The 10,034-nt window shown below is 37.0% G+C and overlaps 2 protein-coding genes across 2 annotated transcripts in view; one reads left to right on the forward strand and one right to left on the reverse strand.

Annotated features, from left to right (window-relative positions):
* LOC113685167 (uncharacterized) overlaps positions 1–5,077 on the forward strand; it is a 13,582-nt gene extending 8,505 nt beyond the window's left edge. Inside the window, exons 13-14 of the mRNA XM_027202649.2 lie at positions 578–4,305; positions 4,893–5,077. Coding sequence (XP_027058450.2) covers positions 578–719 — 142 coding nt within the window. The 3' untranslated portion in view covers positions 720–4,305; positions 4,893–5,077. The remainder of the gene's footprint in view (positions 1–577; positions 4,306–4,892) is intronic.
* A 388-nt stretch (positions 5,078–5,465) lies between these two features.
* On the reverse strand, positions 5,466–9,720 carry LOC113685168 (phytanoyl-CoA dioxygenase, peroxisomal). The gene is made up of 4 exons (XM_027202650.2): positions 9,029–9,720; positions 8,264–8,413; positions 6,423–6,557; positions 5,466–6,299 (listed from the first exon to the last, which is right to left on the reverse strand). Exons 1-4 carry the CDS (start codon positions 9,689–9,691, stop codon positions 6,246–6,248), a joined length of 1,002 nt encoding a protein of 333 aa, XP_027058451.2. The 5' UTR covers positions 9,692–9,720; the 3' UTR covers positions 5,466–6,245.
* Between the last annotated feature and the right edge of the window lie 314 nt (positions 9,721–10,034).

Here is a 10,034-nt window from a genome sequence, read left to right on the forward strand (position 1 = left end):
ACGTGACGAACCTTTAGAAGCGGGGAGGGGAGGGAGGAGTTTGCGATGGGTTCGCATCCCATCCTTGAGCTTGCAGAACTGCTAGTCGCTTCATGCTACAGAAACCGGAATGTGATCCGGCAATTAGTTAGGATCGAGAACAGACCTCAAGGCCTCTTAGCTTTGCGTTGGATATTGAGGGATACGAGAGATAAATGGAGCGGTACCCAATCGAAAGTGCGAACGGCAACGAAAATTCTCAAAAGTAACTGTTAAAGTTGGAGATAGGTCCTGTGTTGGCATAAACTGGCCACATGATAATTCACAAGAGTTTATGAATGTGCTGAACGTCTCTACCCAACTTTCGAGTAGTTTCCACACTTAGCTGGAAAGTGCCAAATCAGATCTAGAGCCATGGTCATTCTTCTCGTTAATGGCGAAACTCTCAATAGAGTTCTCTTTAGCTCGGGCTAGAGCCACGAAGCGCGAAATCCAAAGGCCTGAAGCTCGATTCTTCAAGGGGAATCAAACATTTTTTTTGTCTCCCACCTGTGACAACCAAGTACGTAATATACTTTTTTACCATTATTCTTTTCAGGCTCATTATCTTCATTCTCAAAATACTTTTAACCAAGATTGTGCTTCCACTGCTTGGAGTAACCCTTCAGGCTCCCTCTAGCTCTGGTTCCAGCTTGCAACACACCAAGCACAAAAACAACAAAATCCTCAAAGCGGAATAACTGACTTGTGTGTAAATAAGACAAGGCAGGAGAGGAAAGAAATGTGATAATGCAGGAAACTGTCCACAAAATTTGAAATTTAACTGTTTATGTCGATCTATTTTAATAATTTAATTGTTCCAATTTGTAATTATGTATTTTTTTTACACATTTTGAATCTCAATTCTTTGTATTTAAAACGTTTCAAATTGTGTTTTATCGACGGGGAATTAGAGGTCAATTATATTTATTGATTGGTTTTCAAGTGGAGAGAGCTACGCTCTTTAAAATTGAATTTCTTCTCAGCATTTATCAATTCAATTCCCATTTTTCTAAATTGTTTTGAAGTTTAGAAATTCTACATTTAAATATTTATATCAATCGAATAATCAAAATTCTTCTTCGTCTTCATGGCTCGTTGCCTGCACGTGGCACAAAGACAAACAGAGCGCACCCTTTTGAACCGTTTAACTTCTCAGAAATGATTGGTAGCCGTCCTTCTTAGGCGTTAAATAACTGCCTGTATATTAGTTCAGGGAAAGTTGTTTTGCATGAAGAAAACATCCTCTTGCTATTAAGTTTAGCTTTCCACATCACTCATTTACGCGAGGGGTTTTTGTTGATGTGCAGGAAACTGGAAAAGAAAAGTGAGGTTCTGTGTCGTCGCGAGGTGCCTCTTCTTGGTCGGTGTGCATGGAGTTGTGGGATTTCCACGTGCTCCTTAGTTACTGTGCGGTGCCAAGGAACAAACAGGAAGTGGAAGTCAAGTGCAGCTCTACCAGTTGCTCTGTCGGTTTAGCGGGTTAAAACGCTCTGATTAATTTGTTTTGGAAGTCAACCAAGTCTACCCATGCCAACGTAAACTTTCAGAGAGTTTGATATTTCCTGATTCAACAAATGATTTTCACACAGAAATGATGAACTTTTTATAAGCAGTACATGCAAAATATTTCAACCAGGTGAAACACTTTACCATTATTTCGTAATTTTTAAGGTGGACTTCTCAACGGCTCTCAGGATGAGCGAGTGACTGAGAGTAGTCACGTTTTTTTTTTTTTTTTTTTGCTCTTCTTTAACATATGCAATTTCGTCCTGACAAGGAGCGTTATTCGTAATTGTTTCAACAACTTACCAAACTTTCTTTGGTCTGTTTGAGAGAGTCATGTCGATTGAGACAGATAAGGGAAAGAGCTGTTCAAATACTATCAAGATAGACTGAATCCACAAGTTTTTCTGGCTATTTTAGGAGTTCCATTAAACCTAAAATAAATTTTTGTTGGTTATAAATCTGTCTCGGTTAATGTCTGGTTATTCCACCATACAAAGGGCAATTTCTCAACTCCAACTGGAAGACAAGTTGGCCGCTTGCTAGGTAAGCTCGCGCTGGACCCCAGGTAGAAGTGTCCGGGTTCGAGATCTATGCCCAATTGTTCGAAGACCGATTAGCACTACCCCTGGGATAATAGTAAATGAATCTAGTACAGTATAAAACTTGGCTCGCTATTCTGTACAAATCTGGTTATCTCTTCAATGTCGAAGAAAAATTTAAATTAGACTTTTATACCAAGTCTTTTCTTCTCATTCCCATCTAGTAATGCCACTTTACAAGAGACAAATGAAACGTGGCAAGAATTACGTTATTTCCCAACCAACTAGACTCGTATAACGCTTTTCTTTAATATTCTCGGTTTTTGTTTGAACTCGTCTCGGTTAAAACTAAACATTGACATCCACCTTCGGGTCTTTATTTACTTCAATTAGTTGGCAGAAAATCAATTTCGCTAAATTGTTAAATTAACACCCAGAGAAACTTATTCAATAATAAATATTGTTCCCTTTTCGTTATAAAGTTGACCAATGTCCAATGACAGAAAACCGTTTTTTTCTTCTACTTGTGATACCTTCCATTTCACACCTAACCCGTAAAAACCCATGGGAGATCGAGGGGCGCAAAGGCTTGTTAAAAATCCTCTAATTCACGTAAGTTTTCTTTACGTAGGCCCTGTTGCATCGCGTCATCTTTTACAAAGCGTTTTTTTTTTTCATGCCGATAAAGGAATTAGAATTTTTCTTTTTATTCAATTGTTACTTTCATTCATTTTGTTATCAAATAGACTTTTTATTAAATTAAATGTCTGATTTATGAGTGTTGCCAAATCTCATAAACTTCTTTAGACAAAACAAACTTGTGAACAAAAAAATGAAAAGTTCTCTTTGAATCATTAAAGCGAGGCCACTGGTGATGGTATCTGTGACGTCTGATTGAGTTAAAAGACCAATGAATCAAACGTTCCTTTTCACTACAAAATGACAGTACCAGCAGTATCCATGCGTTAGCCTACCCTATGGAGTCTCAGTAGCAGTACCAGGCCGAAACCTAAGTACTGAACAATTCCGTCCAGGAATAACGCGAGAATGGATTCAGAGGAAATTCTTTTCATGGCAGTAAAACCTATCTAAAGTGTAAAGATGGTATCTTCTGTTATGCATTAATTAAGGTGTATCCACCCTTTTAAAAAGCAACCACCGTTATTATCCAAAATTAAACTCGGTTTTTGACTTGAATTAAATTTAACTTGAACTAATATGTTCCAAAACGCTTTATTTGTTGTATTGAAAACACACAATCGACATTGAGAAGGCTTTATTCGTTTTCTGCCGGCAAATAATTGCTGATCAAACATTTGAAAAACACTTTTTAGTATAAGAGCAATGAATGCAGATGGCAATATGGAATAAAAAAAGAGAGAGGTAACAGTTAACAAACCAACAAATGAATGGGATTAGATTAGATCTAAGGAGAACAATTCCGAAATAGCCCTCAAAATTGTGATAGAAAGCAGGCAGAATTTCAATTTAAATACGATTTTTTTAAATTTTGGAAATTTTTAGAAATTTTTTAGCAATATTAGAAGATATACACAGATATCTATTTAATTTAACAAAGATGGTTACTATTTATTCTTACTATTCCGACTGTTTATGTGTTGGGATATAACTAAAATGGACCGCGTTATAACCTGGCCAGAATAGGTTTGTTCCAACGAGCAGAGTCGGAAACCTCCAAAACTTGTAACTTTGCCATGTGTTTCGAAATCTCCGTCAAACTCTAATGACGACGAAACCTTCACGAAACTCAAAAGACCTTCTCTTTCAACTTATTTAGCGTGCAGCTGTATAAATTGATCTCATTCCACGGCTATTTTTAAATCAACTAAGCCAGTTAGAGGACCAATTTTAATTAAGGACAATTCTAAGGAGTAAACATATGACAAGTGTCCTTTCTGTCAATAATAAAAAACAATTTAATTTGAGTGCTTGAGTATAAAAGAAGAGAAAGGAAGCCTTATTCATTACTAGCAAATTTCATCCGCGCGAATCGGGCAGCAAAGGTTGACAAGAAACTAGCGAAGAGCTACAGACATGAGGACCTTTGTTGTGTTCTGCTTTTTGATGGCTTTCGTGATTGCCTCCCAGGCGCAGAGAGTACCAGAGGCCACAGAAATGGATGAAGACCAATTAGCAGCTTTTGATGAGGAGCTGAAACTAGCCTCTGGAGCCGAAGATGTCCCTGAATTCACAAGAGACTCAGAAAATCCAGCTGTAGGTCAGTTCGTCATTAAAAGTGTTTTTTGGTAGATTTAATTTATCTTAATGCTCTCTAACCAAAACTTTCTTATTTTGGTTCTTTCCATTTTAATGGTATTCCATCAAGGGCCTGAAATTAGAAGATAGAAAGTCACTTTTCCTTTCTCACTTAAGTCGAATCTTTCAAATTGAATGCAATTTTTTCATTGAAGAAAAGATAGCATGCGACCTCATATTCGCTTCGGTAGCTAAGTCCGAGATATTCTGTTTAATTCTGGAGGTTGACCCGTTCAGAGAACTACGATAATTAGCATTGGAGAGTTCAGCCGGGAAACAGCTTTAAGACCAAATGAGCTTGTTTACAATCCGATACTTAATTAAATTTAAGAGATCAAACCGAAAAGATCATTGTAGTAATTCTCGACGCACAATTTTGCTGGTGGTGAGCACGAACACCCCAGATTACCTCCAGAACAAATGTACATAGGATGATTTCAAAACCGACACAAGCAAAGCAGATCTTGGTGTTAACATGGAAAGGATTCCTAAATCATGAATTTCTTGCTTATCATCTCTTTGTTGGTTTTTTTTTTTAACCACTTACAGATGCAAGGAAGAAGTAAAGATTGGAGACAACGGTGTTGAACATGATGATTGCAAACGAATTAATCAATTATCCTCAAAATGTGAATTATATATTTTGAATATACTGAATGATTTTTGATTTGTGAAGCCTTTTTCAACTTGATGTGACACTTAATAAATTTGAACGATAAATTCTGCCTACAAAAGCCCTTTTCTTTTATTTTTTCCTTTTTTAATCACCTTCCGATTGATTTTCTTCCATCATCCTTTAAAACGGTTAATACTCAGTACAGACGTTGTTTCTGGGTTCTTGTGGGTTTTACCAGTATTACACGCAATCTTTAAATCAATTACCGCTTGAATATTTCCCTTAGTTGTTAGTGTTTGGAATACGAAAGATGCTAAATTTGCGCTGAGTATTGGAAGTTAGAGTAATTCGTCTCCTGATAAGCTTGGGACAAACAAAAATTTATCGCAAAAAAATAAAAAATAAATCGTCTTTAACATATGCCTCTCCAATTGTAGGTCTCTCTTCTACGTCAGCAGCTCGCATCATCTTAATCCCAATAAAAGGTATTCCTCTGGAGACATCCCTGCTCATAGCCCACTTTTATTTGAATTATTGCATTACCACAAGTCAATGAATGATATAGTAAGTTTTCCACAGTGTAACTGCCCAGGTTAAACCCAAAGTTTACTGAGAAATAAAATGCGAAAACGTACCACTGTTCCTCCCCTTGACCAAACTTAACTTGAGAAAGGAAATCATCTCGTCTTCTCCTCACCTCTGCCCAACCAATTACTAAATTTGCTCTGAGCCCCCCCCCCCTCTCCCCCTCCATTCAGTCTTCCTATAATACTGACAAGGAGAACTTGTTTAACAATCAAAAGCTTCTTAAATCAGTGATCATTTCCTTTACTCTCCTGACCTTTACATTTGATTCAAGGGAGATAATCTAAAGAGAAATTAGAAGCCAGACACACTAAGGGGTTAAAGGGTTAAAGATTTGATTTCTACAATACCAGCCTGCAAGGTATGTCAACATTTTTTTCAGACATTCTTATTCAATGCCATTTTCATCAAAAGTAAATTTGAGAAAAGATACTAAAGTGATTCTGTCTAAATCTGACTTTTTCTCCCCTTTGATCATTCAGAAAATACTCATTTCCCTCGACCAGTATCTCTACAATGGTTGCAACCATGGCTGTTGGATTGATTTGTCCTGATCATTATTCACTTCATGCCTTGAACAGTGCATTGCATGTGCATTGCATGCGCATTGCATACCAGTGGTGCAAAGTAATAGCCCAAGGGCCTTACAGTGTGCATACTAAGAAATGTAACCCAGCAACACCAATGGAGTTTAATGCATGTCACAGGGTTCCCTCATTGCCTTGTACTAGGCGACTTTTCAACCTCCAAATGCCCTGAGAGAAAAAAGAATTAATTATGATATTAATAACACTATTTTTGAGATCATTGTGGTGACATCTGACCCAGAGTACCATAAAAATAATAATGAACAAGACATTAAATATTTTCTCTCATACCTGAAAAGACAAATCAATATCTGCACCAAACTTCTTATGTACAATTTCTAAGGATTCAGCCTCGATGCCCTCTTGAATTGTTCCCTTCACATCAATATAATAGCAGTGTGAGCTGGCAAAGTGCCCTGATATAGCCTTAAATAAAAATTTAAAAAGTGAAAGTTAAGTCTGTACTCTTAATAATAATAATAAATATAAACTTTATTGAACAAGGGTAACATCAATTACTGATAACTAAGTCGTGTCCTCCATAAGAGGAAAGATATTCAAAACTATGGCCAATTCCAATTTTGTAAAGAGGAGAAACATATAGTTGATATTCTTGTGCAAATGATGGCTAAGTGGTCCATCTAGTCAGAGCTAGTCCCAATTTCTTTATCATGAAGTGATTAGCAATATTGCTTCTCTCCCTGGATGGGAAACCAGTCCCCTGCAACATCACCCATCTCTATCAAGGATTTTTTCAGATGCTCCTGACATTTCATCAGTACCCATTTATACTCCAGAGTGGAGGGGAGCACTTTGGGATGAAGATACCCTACCCAAAAACACAATACAATGTCCCAACAAAGTTACATGTACGACACTAAACATCTCAACCTTTAAAAAAAGTGGGATTCATGATGCTATCTTGATGAGCTTAACAATGGATAACAATTAACTTTAACCCTAACAGTTGATCCTTCCACTCCCCAGATCTGAATGTCTATTCTCAACACTGTTTTCCATACATTTCTTATCATTTCAAACACAGAGAACTTTGGTGATACTTTTAATCGCCTTTCTGCTTAAAATCTAATGGTAATCTAAGGAAAAATCAAGTTTTGATCACTCCTGCTAGTGAAAGGGTTTACTCTAATATTCTCTAACAAATAAATAAACAAAAATTGCAAACAAAAATGTATAAGTGATTGTATGATGTTGTCCTTCAGTAGTGCAACTTGTATTTCAAAATGGTAAAATAGTTTCCAGTGAGGCCTCAATTAAACTACTACAAAAATCAAAAACAAATTAAGGATATTGATGACATTCAGGGCCAATATTTTTAATTTATTTTCCATGTCAAAATATGCAATAGTTTTCAGAGTGTTGACATAACTTGACATGTGGTCACCCAAAGATGTGAAATCTGTTTCAGGGTGAATGTGGCTTCTCTGAACAAATTTATAGAGTATTTAACTTGATGGAATGCTTTGAAATTTGGTTCAAAGACTCCCACAATACCAACCTAAAGAACCACCAGGGAGAATTACATTTTTCAAAATGGATCTCCCTCAATGGCATCTGAAGCAATGCATAACAGTAAAATTTTGATCAGCAAACTTAACAGATGAATTGTAAAGCAACCAATCAGAATATTGAAAAACCCTTATATGGTCTTGAAAACCAACTCTTCAGGATTGGAATTGTGCATGAAGTTTTATTTCTGCAGTCAGATTTGATATGCAATTGATTTGCTCAAAGAAAGTCTTCCACATTAAATTGTTATACCTCATTCAGTTTACTATTAGATCAAGCTAAAACGAAACAGCTTTTACCAAATAGGGCACTTAATAACCTTTCCATTGATATATAGTTTATGGGGGTTATGCTTCAAATAGCCTATCAAAATTTTTTTCACAAAGGACACCCACAAGGGTCTGCCATATCCTTAAATATGGAAAGTCTCTCAGCTTTTGCCAATCCATGGCATTCTCAGGGATTCTTGATAATGCTGTAAATCAGAAAAAGCTCAGAAACTTGATTTAACCCTTTTTTTTTCTCATTTTTACATTAGTTTAGGGCCTCACTAGAAACTTTTTTACCAAAATATGTAAACAGTATAAAGAGAAACAACATACCCTCCTGAATCCATTTGTTTGGTTTGCTCCTGAGCCATGGATAAGAAGAGGATGAAAGAAAACTGTGTCCCCTGCATTCATCTCCAAATGTACCAATGGAATGCTGGGATCATAATCTTTTATTCCATGATACAGTACATTGACTCCTCCCTAGAAAACATCAGTGTTTTTAGAATTCTTGCTTAATTTGGTATTAAAATTGCCCCATCAATAGTTTTTTTTGTAAGTTCAGTGTTCTCCCTTATTTTAAGCATGACAGGTGAAATAAATTTTGAACCTGGTAAAGCAATCCTTTTGCCTGTTGAATTTCAAGAATTTCAGGCAATTTTAAACGGTAATAAGGGGTGCTACAGGCAGTAAATGTTACCGGTTACCACCTAGTGAAAAGGAGAACTCTGAAGTCCGAGATAAGAAATTGATACCACTTTCTTCTTTGAAAACACTGGTCCATGTGAATGTAATAGGGACTTGGCATACATGGAACATTTTCTGTGATTTTCTGTTGAGATTTTAAATTTCAACTTTCTGCTTAATCATGCCGTAAAGATTTAATTTTGTACACACTGTGGGACAATGGAAAAGAGATTGCAAAATGAGCTCATCAATACAGTCACGAATAAAACTCATGGATATTGCTGCAGTAAACAATCAGCTATAACTGTACGTAACATAATGACGCTCTACATTGTGCTTTGCTTGGGTGGTCTTTAACCTAGACAACAACAAATAACTACCCAGAATGTTTCAATGATGGGTTTCTCTTACCTCCCATTCAGGGTAGAAGTGCTGCAGAAGCGGGCTGTACTGGGTACCCGGTTGTACCATTAGACAGCCATTCCGCCTATGGACCCTTTCCATTGCTGTCCAGGAACATACTATTCGATTGGCTGGACGGAAGGGAAAGTAATGCAAATCCTGATGGAGAGGGTGGCGTGAGGTCATTGTCCCAGGATCTGGTGGTTTGTTTATTAGCATAGTGTGCATCGATTTGATGTCAGGTCCCGTAAAACATGCCACGTACTTCAAAATCCCTGGTAGTTGGCAGTAGCTGAAGAGGACCTCGTCCTCTTCGAAATTCTGAAGTTTATTGATGGTTTTCTCGCCAGATAAGCGGTTCGACTTGACAAATGTAACATCTTTCATTACAGTCATACTAGGCACGCGCACCTCCCCGTTACAAATTTGTTGAAAACGATGGAGATACTTATCAAGTAGCTCTTGGGGTACTAGATTTCGCACAACCAGGTAGCCATTCTTGTTGTAGAAATCTATTTCTTCTTCGGTCAAAACATCGTTTGGCACCACCAGACTATCAATTTCAACCCCCACTGCGGCCGTTTCTGAATTTTCTGGTGACTTTAGATGAAATCTCGAAGGGGATAGATGTTGTTTAATTACCTCCAACCTGCTTCTCGCAGTATCGGCCATGGTTTTGAAGAATGGCTACAAACTGAGGCATTGTGGGTAAAGGTCATATGATATGATCTCTTAGTCACACCCTCAGTTACACCTCCGTCGCCCGGTAAGGCGTAAAAAATTAAATGGTACGTAGATGGCGCGTAAAGCCTCCTTTACATTACTAACAAATGAAAAATCACAATTCTTACATAATTACTTTTAAAAAACGTTGACCGAAAAAAAAAGGAACACAGGTAACACAAAAAAAATCTGATGATGCAAAGAGTACAATTGTTACTTGTAAACCAGATTTGAATATTTATTGTAAAGACTTTTTTTCCTGCCAAAGCAATTTGCAGTATTTTTTACTTTA

Source organism: Pocillopora damicornis, chromosome 2 (assembly GCF_964200805.1).
Source record: "Pocillopora damicornis chromosome 2, jaPocDami1.2, whole genome shotgun sequence".
NCBI lineage: Eukaryota > Metazoa > Cnidaria > Anthozoa > Scleractinia > Pocilloporidae > Pocillopora > Pocillopora damicornis.